Source organism: Myodes glareolus, chromosome 1, assembly GCF_982192425.1.
Source record: "Myodes glareolus chromosome 1, mMyoGla1.1, whole genome shotgun sequence".
Classification (NCBI taxonomy): domain Eukaryota; kingdom Metazoa; phylum Chordata; class Mammalia; order Rodentia; family Cricetidae; genus Myodes; species Myodes glareolus.
In genome coordinates this window covers 134,086,080-134,104,340 of record NC_142026.1, presented here as the reverse complement: position 1 = coordinate 134,104,340, position 18,261 = coordinate 134,086,080, and the positions used below count along the sequence as shown (strand labels likewise).

Genomic DNA, 18,261 nt, shown 5'->3' with positions numbered 1-18,261 from the left:
GACTTTCAGGCCAGCCAGGGCTGCATAGACAGACCATGTCTCAAAACAAAGCAAAACCAAGCAAAAAAGTCTCATGAGAGATGGCTCACTGGTTAAGAGCACTGATTGCTTTTTCTGAGGACCTGGGTTCAATTCCCAGCATCCACATGGTGGCTAACAACCATCTGTAGCTCCTGTTCCAGGGGATGCAATACTGCCTTCTGGTCTTCTGGGCACCAGGCATGTATGTGGTTCACAGACATACATGAATGTAAAATATACATAAATTAAAAAATTAAAACCCTCAGCATCAAATGGTTAAAATGGATGCAGAATCTGTATATAACCAATAGTCACCATCTAATTGTGTATCCAAGACCACTTCCCTCCTTCAAAACACTCTCTAGCATGCAGCTCCAGATTTTGCTCACAGCCCAGCTCTCGTTCCTTCTCACTTTCCTGAAGTGGACAAGGTCCAAGAAAATGGAGGCACCGGGCTGAGTGTAGAGTGACCCTGTAATCTCAGCACTTGGGTAGTAGCTGGAGGATCGGGAGTTCAAGATCAGCCTCAGCTACATATACTGAGCTTGAAGTCAGCCTGGGCTTCCTGAGACCCTATCCTTATGAAGAAAAAGACTAAGGCACTAGTCAAGAAACACAAATAAATCACCTCAAGTCCTCGGTCAGTCCATCATCGGTCACCAAACATTCATCAATAAAAATGTTATATGGCTGGGCGGGATGGCACACAGCTTTCTTTAATCCCAGCACTCAGGAGTAGAGCTCTGAAAATTCGAGGCCAGCCTGGTCTTGAATCAATTTGCAGACCTTCCAGAGATACATAGTGAGACTCTATCTCAAAGAGAGAGAGAGAGGGGGAGGGAGAGAGAGAGATGCTTCTGCCTCCTCAGTGCTAGGATGAACAGATACCACTACCCAGCAATAAAATCATATTTTAATTGAGATTTCTCCCTCTTTAACAGAGAAAAGCAGCCCTAGCTGAGGAAGCCTGGGCGCAGCTATGGATCTGAATTGGTGTGATGGCTTTTGGGAAGCATCTATTGATGACCGAAGTGTGATGGCCACAGACAAGTTTGAAGACAGAATGATTTTGGATCATCCCTGAGTCCTGGGTCAGAAGAGGATCAGAACACTCTCTGGTGTGCTTGTACACACACACACACACACACACCCTAACCATGATGCTTACCTGTCCTCAAAGCACACTGTGCACTTCCACGCATGAGTCCTCCGCAGGAATACGCGGCACTCGGAGCACACCCGGTGACTGCAGCCCTGGCACACGGCCCCACGGTTCAGCAGCAGGCCCAGAGCCCGCTGGCAGCGTGCACAGCACTTGGCCCTGTATTCCTGGCTCGAGCTCTTTGCCCCTTTCCACCGAAGATGCTGCAGGTGTGTTTTCAATTTCCTGTGAGCCAATGAGTTGAATAATGATTGAGTGATATAATGGTTTGCTTTACCTGCCTACATGGCGCCACCTTGAATCGCCTGGGAAGAGCCTCCACAAAGATTGTCTACATTGGGTTGGCCCATGGGTCTATCTGTGGGGGGTTGTCTTAAGTTAACTGATGTGGAAAAAAACAGCCCACTGTGGGCAGCACCATCCCCTAGGCAGGAGCAAACTATGAGAATGGCGAGACGGAGCTCGACAAACAGGCAAGCACACATACGCACTGGTTTCTCTCTGCTCTTGGCTGTGCACGTGACTAGCTGTTTGAAGTCCCTACTTGGACTTCCCCACAATAATGGGTGGTAGCCTGGAATTTTAAGTTAAAACAAACCTCTTTCTCCCCTAAACTGCTTTTTGTCAGGGTAATTTATCATAACAACATAAAGGAAACTAAGTCAGACACGGTGCTAGACAGCCGACTAGAGGCAGGAGCTCCCACAGACCCGCCACATAAGGCAAAGGCTGCCTGAGCTGGTCTCTCTCCTCAGCTGCCAAAGCCTAGGCCTAGGGTTTTCTTTGAAACAATGCCTGGTCTCCCAGGGTGGCTGTGAGGATCACATGACAGAACATTGCATGCTAAGTCAGAGGCGGTTCATACTCTGCTCGTCCTTCACAAATAGAGCCTTCTCACCAGTATCCATGAACTCTGTTACTATTCCAATACTGTCTCTTTAATTACTGAAGAGATTTAAATCATCTTCTCAGCCTCTTATTATTTCAATGAATTAGAGTTTGCAAGTATATTTAAGGGACTTTGAAACAAAGGAGGGACCAGACTTGGTAACACACCCCTTTAATCCCAGCAATTGGGACAGAGGAGGACACAAAGGCATGATGCGGGAGAATTGTCTGTATTCTGTCAATCATATTTTAATAAAATGCTGATTGGCCAGGCAGGCAGTATAGGCAGGAAAGCCAGACAGGAAGTAGGGGTGGAGCAAAGAGTCTGGGAGAATTCTGGGAAGCAGGAAGCTCCCTCCACACTCCTGCGCAGACCACCAAAGAGGCAGCATGTAACTTGCCCAGCTAAGAAAGGTACGGAGCCGTATGGCTAACATAGATTAGAATAATGGGTTAAGATAAGTCATAAGAACTAATAAGTAGCCTGACCTAATGGGCCAATCAGTTTATAACCTTATGGAGCCCTGTGTGTGATTTCTCTCTGGGATTTGCTGGTTGTGGGGTACCAGGCGGGATGGAAACCCCAACAAGCCAGCCCCCTCATGTTACAAAGGCAGGCAGATCTCTGTGAGTTCAAAGTCAGCCTGGTCTAGACAGGGAATTCCAGGGCAGCTAAGGCCATAGGGAGAGAGCTTGTCTCAGATAGATAAATAAATGAATGGATAGATAAAAGAAATAGAGGAACAAGGAAAAAGAACTTTATATCTTTGGTTAGGCAAACAATTTCCCTCAGGGTTCAAAAATTTTACTTTATAGGTGTGGCGTTGTTTTTTTACACACGTGGTTTGTTTTTGCCTGCATGTATGTAAGAGCATCTTGTGCATGCAGTGCCTGTGGCGGCCAGCAGAGGGCATCGGGTTCCCCTGGGACTGGAGTTACAGATGATTGTGATATGGGTACTGGGAAGGAAATGCTCTTAACTGCTGAGCCAGGTCTCCAATGACTGAAAAAGTTCTATTAAGAACCGTGGCTTGCTCCACTCGTTGGTACAAGGATCACCTCTGGAGTTTCTTACACGCTAAGCATGCGCTCAGCCGTTCATCTGCTTACTTTCAAGCAGGCCTAAGAGCTAAATGGAGATCTTGAACTTTTTTTAAATTAAAAATATTTAGCTTTCTTTCAGTTTTCTGTGTATGTTTTGTCTGTGTGCATATATGTGCACCACATGAGTGCCTGGTTCCCACAAAGGCCAGAGAGGGCACTGGGTCCCCCTGGAACTGGAGTTAAGAGATGGTTGTGGGCAACCATGCCGGTGCTGGGAATTGAACCCAGGGTCTTACGCAGGATGAAAAAGTGCCCTTAGCTGCTGAGGCATCTCCTGAGCCCTTACCTTGCACCCCTAATCCTCCTGTTTCTACCTCCGAGGTACTGAGATTTCAGGTGTGCCCATGAACTGAAAAAACAAGCCGTATATTTACAGAGGGAACCTTCCAGCTAACAGTGTGCCATTCTGTCACCCAGAGCCGCCAGTAAATGCAACCTCAGACCAAGGAGCCAGGCCAGAAAAGAAGCTCCTGTTGATAAAGCGGTCAGGGAACAGGCTGAGCAGGTTCACCTTCCTTCTTCCAAGCCAGCTGCAGGCAAATGTGAACAAAGAAGACAGAAATGGATTCCTCCGGCTCTGTTTCTGAGCCTCCTCCTTTGTACCCACAGCTACCAGAGAAAACAAGCGTGGGGGTGGGGGGCACTCTTAACTGGAAGTTTTCGGGGGGGGGCTGCCAGAAGCCTGTCAGTTTCCCACTAGGTACCCTCATAAAGTGGGCAAGAACACAAAGAACAAATATCACAAAGGCACCCTTTCCAAAGAATTGTGAAATTAATTTAGGTCCATTTGGAAAATAATCCCCATCTCCACACCTTCACTGGGACCCTTCTGGGTTAGAAGTTCAGCCCTGAGTTAGCAGTCATAAGCAAGCCGACAAGCCATGGCTCCAAACAGAAAAAGCCAAGCCCCACAGGACCGCCCCAGGTTGAAGAGCAACTTACCGGACCCTTTCCTCCTCTATGCTTTGAACAGCCCGATCTCGGTATAGGACCCCGAGAATGACCTCCCGTTCCAGTTCCCTGAAGGACTCCAGGTCCACTTCATGGGCCATTTCCTCTCCCCACGACGGAGGGAAGAGATCCACGGTCCCGCGGAGAAGCCCGAGTCCAGCTGCTTCCCTCGATCCTGCAGAAGCCCCTCTCTGGTTTCACCAGGGACCGTGTTTGGCTTGTGACTCTTGCTTCCTTCCTAACTGTGCCATACTCCCTCCAAGAAGCAAGCTCCACGAGGCTGCCCCACTGCCGGAGTCACCGCCACCCGGGGAGTGTTTTCACTGGGCTCACTGATGACACAAGAGCGTATCTTTTTCTGAGGTTTTGCCAGAGATTGTTATAAATGATGCATGGCTGCTGAGCATTTCTGTAAAGCACAAGTAATCGCCAGCCGGAGGAAGTTCACCAACAGCAGCGGGAGAGCACCAAAGGTTTATGGCAACAAACTCTCCCCAGAAAAACACGTCCAGGTCAGCAGAAGGGACAAGCAAAAGTCCAGCCTGTTTAATGCCTGAAAACCTGTTTAAAAGACAGGACAAACGAAACCAGCGTTAGTCTCCCTGGCTTGGCAGCCCTGCGATATCACTTCGGAAGAGAGAGCATGTTTTTAAGCTATGATTCAAAGATTATTAAAGAAGGCATTTTCCGACATTTCTTACAGTTTTCACACTTTGGTTTTCCTACCAGGAATTCTGGATCTTCAGCTGTGAGGGAACAAAGAGCCCAGTTTGATGTCCCGAGAACATTAGAGTTCACCAGTTTAGTTACATAGACCCAGGTGGTCTAGCCTGCTGCGCAGCAGGGTCTGTGTATGCATGTATGATATAACTCACTGCCCCTGGGGCGATGAACAAAACCATACAAGATTAGATCAAGCCCCAGAGAAGACGATGCCACCAGAGCCTGACAAAACACAGCAGCCGACTTGGTGGCTAGTGTCTTCTAAAAGCAGAAGAGAAACACGAGAAAACACATTTTAAAATATGGAAGCTATAGAGTTGGCTACGATGGTGAACTGTTTACCTTGGAAGAAGGAGAACCCGGGTTCAATACCAGAACCCAAGTAAAAATGCTGGACATAGAGGTACGCATTTTAGTCCAAGTGTTGGAGAGGCAGAGACAGGAAGGGCCCTGTCTTTAAAATAAAAAATCAAGGCGGGTGGTCTGAGGAACAACAGCTGGGGTCTTCATCTGGCTTCTGCTTGCATGAGCACACATATGTACTTGTACATACATGAGCAAATACACATATCACACACATACTAAAAATTGTGGTGTGGTAGGGCTGCAGAGATGGCTCAGTGGTTAAGAGTACCTGTTACTCCTCCAGAGGACCCGTTTGGTTCCCAGCATCCCCACTGGGCAGCTTACTGGGCAGTCACAAGGGCCTATAACTCCAGCTCCGTGGAAAAGAGAGCTTTCTTCTTGCTTCTGTGGGCACTACATTCCCAAGCACAAACACACACTCACACATAATTAAAAGTTAAAAAATACTATGTTCAACGCATAAACGTGCACCATGGTCACTTATCAAGTATTGTTCACACACACACAGTCTGTTCTGTCCCGGTCATGTTTGTATCCAAACCACCACAAACAGGCAGAACAAGGTACGAATTTCCCATCTCCGAAATAATCTTACGGGACCATTATGTTATATAGCTATTGACTGGGCATCATTATGGAGCATGTGACTACCTTTAATCATCTTAATTGAAAATACATTAGAGAAAGGACATCCTCAGCCATTGGCGAGGATTATTTTTACAAGTATCATCAAAACTCAAAAAAACTGTAATCAATTAGGGAAAAATGCATACCCACAGCAAACGCAACTTATCAATTATTTATGTCCAGTAATAGCTCTACCGAGCATCGCTGGGCATCGGGCTACGTTAGTTTCTGTTTAGTTCAAGGCAGAAGATTCTGTGTGCAGCCATCTATCGAGAGCATGTAGATGTTTCAAGCAGTATGCTTTCTGAAATGCCATTTTGATTTTCCAGCCTAGTGGACCCCTTAGAAGTAAGGAGTCCTCGCGGTACTTTGGCAGCTACACTCCTTTGGAATCCATGGATGATGAGCAGCCCATCCTAGGGCATTGTTCTCTTTCGGCAAATGCTCTTAACTCTTTTCTTTATTTGTAGTCTGGGGAGGTCTGTGTATTTCAATGCATACAATAAAGTATATTGGGTTATAAAAGCAATTGATCACAGCAGACTACTTAAAAATTGTTACATAGTAGCATGTGTATTCATTGATACATGAGATAATTAAGGCCTGGCAGGTATTTAATGGCTATTACAATGTCAAAGTGGCCGTGGTATAAACAATGCTTTGAGATATCCACGGCACACGATATCAGAGGAAAATACTTGTGATTTCTATTGGGAACAAGGCTACAGGTTTGACTGATTTTATCTTAGTTTTTACTTAGGTTCATAATTGAAGGAAATGCTAAACTTTAGTTAAAGATTAGTGGAACTAGGGTCTGGAGTAGTTTCTCAGTGGTAGAAGCACTGACTGCTCTTCCATTGATCAGAGTTCGATTCCAACACTCACATAATGGTTTACGACCAATCCCAGGGGATCTGGTGCCCTCTTCTGGCCTCTGAGAGAACCAGACACAAGCATGTGCAACTATACCCATACACTATAAGACAAAACACATTTTAAAACAGATTAAAAAAGATAAAGATACTGTTTACCCTAGACCAAGAGCTGAGAGACTCTGAATTTGTTGATTTCTCCACTGTAAAATAAAATTAGCATAACAGTTGTGGGGTTGCATGAATGGAAAAGTTAGAGGTCTGAAAAAGGGGTCTTGACCTCTGGTCCCCAGTAAAGTACCCTGAGGTACCTTGTCTTAGTCAGGGTTTCTATTGCTGTGAAGAGACACCATGACCATGGCAGCTCCTCTAAGGAAAAACATTTAATTAGGGTGGCTTGCTTATGGTTTCAGAGATTTAGTCCGTTGCCATCATGGGAGGAAGCATGACGGCATGCAGGCAGATGTGGTCCTGTAGGAGTAGCCGAGACTCCTACATCTTTCAGGCAACAGGAAATGGCCTGAGACACTGAGAGATGTCCTGAGGACAGGAAACCTCAAAGCCCGCCCCCACAGTGCTCTCAGGAGCACGCTAATATTCGCATCAGCAGCTCCCCAGGCGTAACCTCCTGGGCTCACGGCAGACTGTCTCCTCATTTGCACTTCTAGTAAACACACTGCTGAGTCGAACACTGTTTCGTTTGATTCTCAGCTATTTTAAATGAATGTTTTGTGCCCAGCTAAAACACTGAATGCGAACAGCTGTCTCTTCCTAGTGGGATATACTCTTCTCCAGCTTCTTAGCAAAGCAGGGCCCCAGTGAGTGCCATCTTGGAAGAATAATGACAGGGTTTTCCAGTAGAGTTTCCACAGGAGGAACCCTGGTATCCTCAGGGTTCCCTCAGTCGTGTGTGATTCAGCAATACAGCTATCTACAAAACACTATTCCATCCCCATTCTGGACCAGCATCAAGAAGTGGGATCCCTGTTCAAGAAGAAGGAGAACTCTGGCACCCCCTTGTGGCAGAAGAGTAGGGTTCATCCTTGGGTATTCTGGAACATCTTTCAAGTGCATGGCACTATTCTGGGGGCCTCCACTTGCTATGTATACCCTTCCTATGATGGGATTATAACAACAGCATATAAAAGAAGAGAATAAATTCAGAGATGTGTCAAGAGCAAGCAAAAGGGGCTGGAATTTTTGCCAGGAAGCTGGAATGGAACAACTACTTTGATGTCCTTCAGCATCAAATAGACTTCTAACCGTCCTAGTCCCCAAGGCAGAGCAACACTGCAGAAAATCCAGAGGGTGCACAGAGTCCTAACAAACCAAGAGAAATGCAGAAGGGCGTCCTCAGGCTGGAGCGCCGGGACACCAGTCATGTCAGCAGCGCTTTGGAAGCCCCTGAGGAATGTGATCCGCAGTTCAATGCTGTAGGAACGCAAAGCTGAGGATGTAACATCGGATTTTAATTCACTGAAAAGATTTCAAGCCTAGGTCACACTGCTTTTTGGTTTGCCCAGAAGACACAGATGCAATGGTCGTCTAACTCCGGGTGTGGGCCTTCCAAATCCACGTCCCTGTGGTTAGTCTCGACTCTGGGGACCTGGCTCCCAGTTTCTCTAAACGTCCAGCTAAATGGGAGACTTTATTTTCATTTTGTAAAATTTTAGTACGTCAGGTGCCTGGTCAGCACAAAGCGTAAGTAAAGCCTTCTGCTGTTTGAAACATATTTTGTTTTCTCTTGTTATTGCTTGTTTGCTTGACCTTAGAGGGCTGCCCTGGCTAGTTTTATTCTAACTTGACACAAGCTAGAGTTACCTGAAAGGAGGGACCCTCAATGGAGAAAATGCCTTCGTAAGATCTGACTGTAGGGTACTTTCTTAATTAGTGATTGAAGAGGGGGTCCCTAACCCATTCTGGGCGGTGCCATCCCTGGGCTGGTAGTCTTGGGTCCATAAGAAAGCAGACTGAGCAAACCACGGTGAGTAAACGAGTAAGCAGCTCCCCTCCATGGCCTCTGCATCAGCTCCTGCCTCCAGGTTCCTGCTCTGTTCGAGTTCCTGTCCTGACTTCCTTCCTTGGTGGACTACAATGTGGAAGTGTAAGCCAAATAAACCCTTTCCTCCCCGAGTTGGTTTTGGTCAAGGTATTTTTGCAGCAATAGAAACCCAAACAAAAGCAGGGCCTACTTCAAGGTTAAAAAACAAACAAACAAACTTTCAAAATAGCAACACAAACATCGTCCCAAGGTCATCCGTGACACAGGTCAGCAGAGGCTTGTGGGTGCACGCTGACCTTTGACTCACGAGTCACAGGTTCAGGGTCAGGATGAACTGTGCAGCAAGACCAGTGTCAGAAAGGAGAATGACTGGATAGCAGGCCGGAGACGTTTGCTCTTTGGTTAGTGCCACACTGACCGGTTTGGTGGCTTTGTCAGCCAGTTTACTATGACCACTACAGGCTTTCCCTGGGGACAGTCACACCTGGTTTAGAGATGTGTGGCTGTTTCTGTTATTATACTAATAAAGACTATCCTACCCAGTGACCAGCTTAGGGGGAGGGGCACAACCTGGCGAGAGAAGTTAACTTGTAGGGACGCCAGGGAAGCTTTTACATCCTCCGCACTTTCAAGGAAAGGAGCCATTGTGCCAACTGGAGAAGAGGAAAGCTTTGCCCATCGTTTCCCATCTCAGAAAGGCATCACTGCTTACGGCCTTTGAGTCAACACCACGACAGGCCAGCGACAGTATGCGCGTGCAGATACCACCATCCACGGACATCTGGTTACCTCCTCTGTCTACTGATGTTCATTTGTAGAGAACTCATGTCGCATCCTGACAACTTATGTCTCTTTATCATGGCGATGACGTTGTACTATTACCGTTATAATCGTTGTGTGTATTTGTCAGTCATGATGCATATGTATTAACCTCAGGATAGAAAGTGAGGCACAAAACAGTTCCTATGGAAACCGCTGAATCCTGTAGGTTTAAAGACCACTGAACTAGAGTTCATCAATGCCCAGATTACATCACTCTCTTGTCTGTTTTCTAACTTGCCACTAGTATATAGAAGATTGGGGCCAAGAAAAATAGTGTACGGGTTGGTTACTGTTTGGGGCTTATAGAGTTGAATTCTGTCTGATTTCTGGGTTATAATGGAGTTTGTAGTTGCTCTTTCAGCATAAACCATTTATTCATTTATCTATTTACTTATTTATTCTTATTTATTTATTATGCATATAGTGTTCTGCCTGCATACAAGCCTGCAGGCCAGAAGAAGGCACCAGATCTCATTGCAGATGGTTGTGAGCCGCCAAGTGGTTGCTGGGAACTGAACTCATGACTTTTGGAAGGTCAGTCAGTGCTTTTAACCACTGAACCATCTCTCCAGCCCAGAATAAACCATTTAAAGGACTTCAGCTGTAGGTCTCGAATCCTCTTGAACTTTCTCTGCCTAGGTTGACACTGGATTCTTGCACGTCACTTGCCAACGTGGAAATTCCTCTGCCTAGTCACTCAGAACCAATTACTGCCAGGCACAGTGGCATCCTCCTGTAATCTCTGCTGTTTGGGAGGCTGAGGTGGAGGACAGCAAGCTCGGGGCCAGTGTGGGGACCTCGGTGAGATTTGTCCTAGGAAATAAAAAGGTGGGCTGGGAACACAGCTGTATGTAGCATGCTTGCCTAGGATGCATAAGACCCCATCTTAATCACTGGTGAAAAAAAATGATTATTGAATCTATAATTCTTTATCTGAAAAATTGCTAGGAAGATTATTTCTAGTCAGACAGAGTTGGTTAGAAAGATTCACAGGCCCACAGCAGACACAGACACTTACAATTTTAGCAAGATAACATAGTCACAAATTTGATTTCTGGTCATGTGTACTACTAAGAAATGTAAGACTACACTGGTGTTTTCCATTTGCTCTTAAAAATATGCACAAAATAGACACCTTTTCTCCTGGACACTCTTCATTTTGTGATGTTTTAGAACAGAGCAAGAGAGTGAGGTGGTCCTGTGAGAATCCGCTCGCGTGGTCTTCTCACCGGCCCATGTTCCGCACACGGCAGGTCTGTGCTTTGCCATCTTCAATAACCCCAAGAATGCGTCCTGCACCCCAACTGAACTCACTTAACACCATTTCCCACAATGCCAGGGAGATGGTTCAGTGGGTAAAGCACTTGATTTGCAAGTGTGAGGTCCTGAGTTCGGATCCTCGGAGCCCAAGTAAAAGCTGATCAGCACTCTACAGTGAGATGGGCGAAGAGTCAGAAGAGTCCCCCAGACACTTATCAACACTGAGACTCTTCTCAGACACGGTGGGAAGTGAAGACTGCCAACCAGGGTTGTCCTGTGATCTCTACAAGCACACTGTAGTATGAGCTGTGTCCTCTCCATTCTGCCTCTGCAGTTACGGACATGTCTCTGAGCCCATCATATAATCTCCCATCTCCACATAATTTCCCAACTCTTTCTTCTTACCAGATAAATTTCATTTACTCTGAGAAACTGAAGGCAATAAGAGATGTCTTCCTGTAAGTAACCCTATCCTGCCCCTTGCTCACCATGGAAGTCTTGGGCAATTTATGTAACTTCACCCACCCAGGACTTAATACCCTTATGCACAAATGAGAGAGAAGCCCAGCCCACGTCCTAGGCCTGTGGCCAACGATGTGTTGATACATACAGAGAACTCAGAGCATGGCAGGAGGGCAATATCAGCTGATATTGGTAACAGTGTTTGGAAGAGGACACACACTACCGTGTGTGCTGGCTAGATTTATAACAACTTGACACAAGCTACAGTCACTGTCATCTGAAAGGAGGAACCTCAATTGAGAAAATGTCTCCTTAAGATCTAGCTATAAAATATACTCTGAAATAGTAATGATGGGGGAGGGCCCAGACCATTGTGGGTGGTGCCATCCCTGGACTGGTGGTCCCGGATTCTAGACAGCAGACTGAATAGGCCATGGGGAGCAAGCCAGTAAGCAGCTCCCCTCCATGGCCTCTGCATCAGCTCCTGCCTCCAGGTTCCTGCCCTGTGTGAGTTCCTGTCCTGACTTCCTTTGATGATGAACAGCAATAGTGAAGTGTAAGCCAAACAAACCCTTTCCTCCCCAACTTGCTCTTTGGTCAAGGTGTTTCATCACAGAATAGAACACTGGCTAAGACATGTGTGTTGTTAGTCTTCAAAAGCCACATGGACTGCTAACTGCTTCAGACAATCACCCCTTCCTTCATCTTTAGCCCCTTTCTGCTCTGTGTATTTCTTCAATGTGGCTTCAGTTTCACTATGGGTTGGGGTGCTACCCTCTAGTGAGGACCTCAAGTTACAGCAGGAGACACCCCGTGCCTGGCTTGAACTGAGAAACCCCGAGAACATCATGGCCTGTGGGTTTACTAAACTGGAAGCAGGAAGTAGCAGGGCAGGACAGAGACAACAGAGCATCGACCACATACAGAGAGCGGTAGTCTCAGAACTCCGAAGCACACGGGCAAACCCGCCCGTGTCATTTCTAAACTTGAAAAGGACACCAGAAATGATCACATACGTAGAAATGATCTCACACAGAGAGTCACAATGTCACAGTGTAAACCCCGAGATTTCTCAAACCCACGTTTCTATCATGTCTATAATCTCCTTTGTTCAGGAAAGCTAAAGAAGAAAAGGAAGCCATTCTCTAGGACTGTGGGGCACGTTGTACTGTGAGCTGGGACATTTCCATCCATGCACAGCAACCCCCACCCTGGACTGACCAAGGCCTCCAGTGGGTGCCTGGAAGCCCAGACAGCGCCCACCCTGCGTACTGTGTCTTTTCTGTCATATCTGTCGTAAAGTTTCAGGTATAAACAGACAGAAGGGGTTAACAATAAGTGACAATGAAGCGACAGTAATGAGCGGTCCCACTTCTGTCCCCATGGCGAGCAGCCTGACAGAAAGCAGCACAGGACAGAGAGGGCTTTATCTGGCTCATCCTTTTGGGTCACAGTCCAGCACTGAGGGAGGCCAAAGCAGAAACTCACAGCCTCAGAGAGAAATGGATGTACACACGTGTTGCCTGCTGATACGCAACTCATTTTTCTTTACTACAGTCCAGGGTCCCACTGATGAAACAGCGCCACCCACACTGGGTGGGTCTCCCCACATGAAAGAACTACCGAGGGCAGAACATGGGGGCGCATGCCTTTAATCCCAGCACTCTGGAGGCAGACGCTGGCATAGTTCTGTGAGTTCAAACCTAACCTGGTCTACAAAGCAAGCTCCGGGTCAGTCAGGGCTACATAGTGAGACCCTGTCTCAAAAATCCAATAAAATAGTCACTCACAGGCCAACCTGACCGGGGTAACTCCTTAGACTCGCCCTTCCCAGGCTGTGGCAGATTGACAGTTAAGACCATCGCACGTGGTGTAGGAAATTGTTTAGGCCAAACATGTGAGATGCTTACTTCTAGAATTAGCTGTTTGTATTTTTGAATTGTGTTTGTCCCCGAGTAACTAAAAACGTGAAAGATGAAGCCGTGACTCGGGGAGTCGACTGTAGTCCTCTCCTGTCTGTGCAGACCTGTGGATTCCAGGGGCAGGGAGGGCTATCACACTGGGACAGTCTGCTCACCGGGTGGGCGTGGGACAGTCCTGCAGCATCGCTAGTTTTATTGACCTTCCCAGTGTCAGGAACACGGGAGCAATTGAGAACACCAAACCAAATCCGACCCAATCTGTATTCAAGAAGCCCGAAAAACGGCGTGCAAACAAACCAATCACAGTGCAGGAGGAAGTGAGGACGCATGCTGTGGTGGACATGGGCAGGGAAGAAAGGGTTAGGAGAACCGGGGAGGGCTGACCTGGTCACGGAGTAGCATCTACGATGGGAAAAGTCAAACAGCTGCAGAGAGGCCTCACGCAGGACGGCAGCCTGTTTAGGCCTCGTTTCTGATACTGTGAAGAAACATCCCAACAAAGGCAGCTTAGAGGAGACGGGAGCTGATTCCTCTTACAGCTCCCAGTTCACAGTGGGGAAGGCAAGGCAGGAACTCCAAAGAACTGGTCACGTTCCATCCATAAACCAGAGCAGAGAATGAACGTAAGCAAGTTCACTTGCTTGGTTTGATTTTTGTACTCAGCTCAATCTCCCCATTTTTATTCAGTTCAGGACCCCCCACCATGCTCTCCCCATCTAGGGGATGTTGTCACCCACACCGACTAATTTAAATTAGAGAATTTCTCACAGACACGCCCACAGACCACCACAGCGTAGACGGTCCTTCACTAAAACTCTCCCCAGAAAATTCTAGGTGTGTCAAGCAGACAGTTAAGGCAGTCCCAGACAACTGTCTCTTCTGCCGAGGCTGTAGGCAACTGCACTCCGTGACCTTTCCGCACTGACAATAGCACCAAACATGAAACTTCTCAAAACTAGTCTCTGTGGTTGACACACGCCTGCATTCATTCCCGAGACAGAAACAGAAAACAGAGATTGTTGCCATCCTGGGCCCAACCGCCAACCTTGACTTTGGCCTTGAGACCTGGCAAGGGGTCAAGTACAGGAAGTGGAGGGCGAAAGACAAAAGAGGACGAGAGGGGGAGGGTTCTTTGTTTGCTGGCCGGCCCTGACTTCTTCACCTACTGGGGTGTGCTCTTGGAGTTGGCAGCCTCCTAACCGAAGGAAATGGATGTCTGTCAGCGCTGTGCTGGGACAACAGGACAGTAGAGTGGAGAAGAGCAAACAGTAACCGCGTGTGCCCCAGAACACACTGTCCCCGCCCTGTTCTTTCACAGCCTGCAGGCCGCAGCCTTGGGGGCTGCACCCAGGCCCAGCTGCTTCCCCACGGCTGTTTTCTCAGCTTCAATGCAAGGCCACAACGTTTCTGCCTCCAACGCAAAGGAAACGCTGAGTGACTGAACAGACCTTGGCGTGGTCCCTGAGAAATCACCTTCTTTACTTTTCTTGTGTAGCTTCTTGATGGAGGCGTCTGATAGTCACAAAGAACGCAGGCCCTCCTAAGGCAGATGCCGAATAAAGAAGAGCGATTATCTCTAGTTCCAGCCCAAACTGGGCTCCCATTTTCAGGTTTCCAAGAGTTTGCAGAAATGGGCATTATCAGAAAGCCTTGCGTAGAAAGGGGGCTGTGTGTTTAAAAAGTTTATCGCTCAGCATTAATCACTGGTGGGTTTTCTGGGGAGCCAGTGAAGCCCCAAAGCCCTGGCCAAGGCTCCATTACTGCCTTATATTCATTTTTATAGTTTCTACAAATTGAATCAGCCACAGATCCCTTGGAAGACAACACACTGAGATGCAAGCAGTGCATAAGTGCCTGGGAGGCTTTCCCAGTGGGGGCAGAAGTAAGGTTCCTCTGTAGGAATCCTCTGCATCCACGGAGACTCATCTGGGTGGATCCTTGCCACCCAGCTCTCCTCCGCACCTCCCAGGCTCTTGTAGAATCGGAGTAAAGAAAAAAAGTCATGATTTTCGCTGTTTAAACTTGACCTCTTCACAAGGAAGATCAAAGAAGTGAAAATTAACCCAATGATGTTGCCATAGCTACCACTGACAACTGTTGCTATGTCTTTTGTTGTTCGGAGAGCCGCTGTTTATTTAGTACTCGGTCTGGACCACGCAGTTTAGTATGCTATACACCAATGGTCACTGTGGCAGTCTGAAGTCACACACCCGCTCTACAAGCTTCAAGAGGAAGGCCGGGCATTTCCTAACTTACCCGAAGTCACACTGGGACCCAGGTCTGCTCGACTCTGAAACCCAATTTTTTGTTTGGACATGAAAGAAGTCATAATTTCCAATTATCACGGACAAATGGTTTTTGCTTTTTCAACTATAATGTCAATTAAGATCTAATAGGCATTTTCCTTTGACAACCTATGTCTTACCAAGGTATCTGTTTGGGTTTGAAGGAAGCTCAATTAAAAGAAATTTAAGAACCTGGGAATACTCAGGAATCAGAGACAGGTGGATTACTGTGAGTTTAAAGCTAGTCTGGTCTATATATAGTGAGCTTAACGCCAGCCTGGCCTATATAAAGATCTCAGGGCAGTCAGCTCTACACAGTGAGAGACCTTGTCGAGGTATATAGAGAGGTGGGATTTGAATAGATCCTGGGTAACTTAATTTCTTTATTATAAAATTATATTTTTCTTTCACCTCCAAACTAGAGGTCAAAGTTGATGAAAACACTCTCAGAGACGCTGATCGCGGACAAAACAATAAGTTGTATGCACAAGACCCCACAAGCACAAGACCCCACAAGCACAAGACCCCAGAGGAAAATCTATGGCCTAAGAAACTCATACCACATGGCTCTGTGGTGCTTCTTTGTGTTTTGTTCTTTAAATCTTAAGTTACTTTCTCCATCTCCTTTAAACCATCATTACATTGTCAGTGTCTCCTGGTCAATACACTCGCAAGGCATGCTAACTTAGCATGAGCTTGCTTATTTCTGCCAGTAATTCAAGGAGAACTCTAACAACTGCAGGGTCACCCACCCCACTCGCAAAACCGTGAACTCCCATGCAGACACGTAGCTTCATCCTACCTTAATCTGGAAGGTGCCCTGATGAGGTAGTCAGTCCTTTGGTCTCTGACCTGTGTCTCCTTCCTTCCTGCCAGGCGCTGACTGAGGCTGATGATTCCCGTGACTGTCCCAAGTCTACCTGTGGCTAATCTCACGTCACCAGGGACCCAGACAGCGGAGACATCCTGAGATCACGCCAAGGAGCTCACACAAGCTAGAAGAAAGGTAAGTAACTTCAGTGGAAAGTCTCACCCTTCCCCCAAACGCCCAGCAGAGCCCGGTGGGTTTCCTGTGTGTGACCTCATACATATGACTAGCAACGCCACAAAGAACGGCTTCTCATAGACAGACATGGACATTTCAGGGGTAATTTTTTTTTCTTTTTTAAGGGCTAACACGCACACAGAACAGTATGCAAATCATAAGCAAACTTGTCACCTTCTGAATGGCTGTCCCCTCCCAAACTTATTCAAATGCATCTGCCACAGTGTTGGGTATTAATGGTCTGAAGAGGGGTGCACAGGTCTCTGCTCGCAGGCTAAATTAACAGCAGCATCCTGGGAGTGAGGGGGCCCATTAATTCAAGAGTGGGCTCCTTATAAGAAAATTAGTTTGCACTCCCTCCCTCCCTTCCTCCCTCCCTCCATTCTTCCCATCTCCACTGCTGCTGTGAGATGCCTTCCTCCACCTGACAGTCTACAGGTACCAACCTGTGTGTATCCTGAACACTTTAGAAGAACACAAGTCACATTTACTTAGGGCCCCCAATAGGACTTCATTTTATCCTAATTAAATCTTTTCAAAGGTCCTGTCTCCAAAGAAAGTCACATTCTGGAGTGTGAATGATTTTGGGGTGGTTGACATAATTCAGATATCGAGAAAATATTAGAATTTTTTTTTCTTAATAGCCCAGGATGGCCTTGAGCTTTTGGTTTATTCTCCTGTCTCAGCCCCCCAAGCGCTGTTTCCATGGGAGTGTCACCCACACCTGGGTTATTTATATTCATTTAAAGTTTTTATTTATTTGTAAAGCAGAGATGGGAAGAATGGGTTTTATTGTTTATTTTTAAAGATCTCACTGTTATTTTTATTCATGCATCTGTGTGAGTGTTTGCTGTCCGCTGAGGCCAGAAGGGGGCCTCAGCTCCCTTGGAGAGGGAGTTCAGGTGGGTGAGGACTGCCCCGCATGGGTGCTGAGATCACATCCCTCTGGAAGGGCAGGAGCGCTGTGACTGCTGAGCCATCCCTCTGTCCTGCTCTTCGTATTTTTAGAGCTAAAACCTAAACTTCATTGCCATCCAATAAAGTTTCATATTCATGAGTATATGAAAGTGTGTTATTTTAAATATATCTTTGGGTCAAAAAAGAAACTTCCAGCCAGAGGGGCACAGTTAAGGAAGTTCAGAGACCTTCACCTGCAGCTTCCAACCAGTGTGAGCAGCAGGTCGGGCGTTGGCAAAGACGGATGAGATGTGGAGTAGAGACTGAGCAGGTGTAAGTGAGATCAGATTCCAAAGAGATCCAGTCCAAAAGAGAGGTGACGCCACACTGGCCTTGGGATCAGGTGGATTAGCAGCGGAAGGGCAAAGTAGCTGCTGGGTGACAAAACCACACAAGAGCGCTGAGCAGCAGGCGCTGGCACCTCCAATGACGTGTGCAGAGATAGATGGCGGGTGCCACCAGAAGCAGCACTTAGACCGGTTTTCATATCACTGCTCCCCTTCCTTCACCCTCCCTTGGTGATTGCAGAGGGCTTAGCCATCAGTGCCGCACCAGCATGGAGAGGCCATGGCAGGTTCTCAGCAGTCATGGAGGGTGGGCAACAAATCAATCCGTGTTGCCATGAGCAAGAGTCCAGGGTCCTTTGTTTCTGCAGATAACTTAGCTTGTTCTGATTGATATAATACATATTTTTTCATATACACACATTTTATTTTATGTTTTAATTTTTTTTTGTTGTTGATTTTCGAGATGGGGTTTCTCTGTAGCTTTGGAGCCTGTCCTGGAACTAGC

At 47.0% G+C, this 18,261-nt stretch overlaps 1 protein-coding gene across 4 annotated transcripts in view; it reads right to left on the bottom strand.

The window, feature by feature from the left end:
- The window catches only part of Sytl3 (synaptotagmin like 3), a 68,251-nt gene extending 51,713 nt beyond the window's left edge, over window positions 1-16,538 (bottom strand). For 2 of the 4 annotated variants that reach the window (XM_048420546.3, XM_048420558.3), the window contains exons 1-3: window positions 16,270-16,535; window positions 4,118-4,687; window positions 1,190-1,408 (exon numbers count right to left, since the gene is read on the bottom strand). In XM_048420546.3, coding sequence (XP_048276503.1) covers window positions 1,190-1,408; window positions 4,118-4,227 — 329 coding nt within the window. In that variant the 5' untranslated portion in view covers window positions 4,228-4,687; window positions 16,270-16,535. Of the gene's footprint in view, window positions 1-1,189; window positions 1,409-4,117; window positions 4,688-13,566; window positions 14,080-16,269 lie in introns of those variants that run through there. The other 2 variants (XM_048420553.3, XM_085687665.2) reach the window with 2 other exon arrangements.
- Between the last annotated feature and the right edge of the window lie 1,723 nt (window positions 16,539-18,261).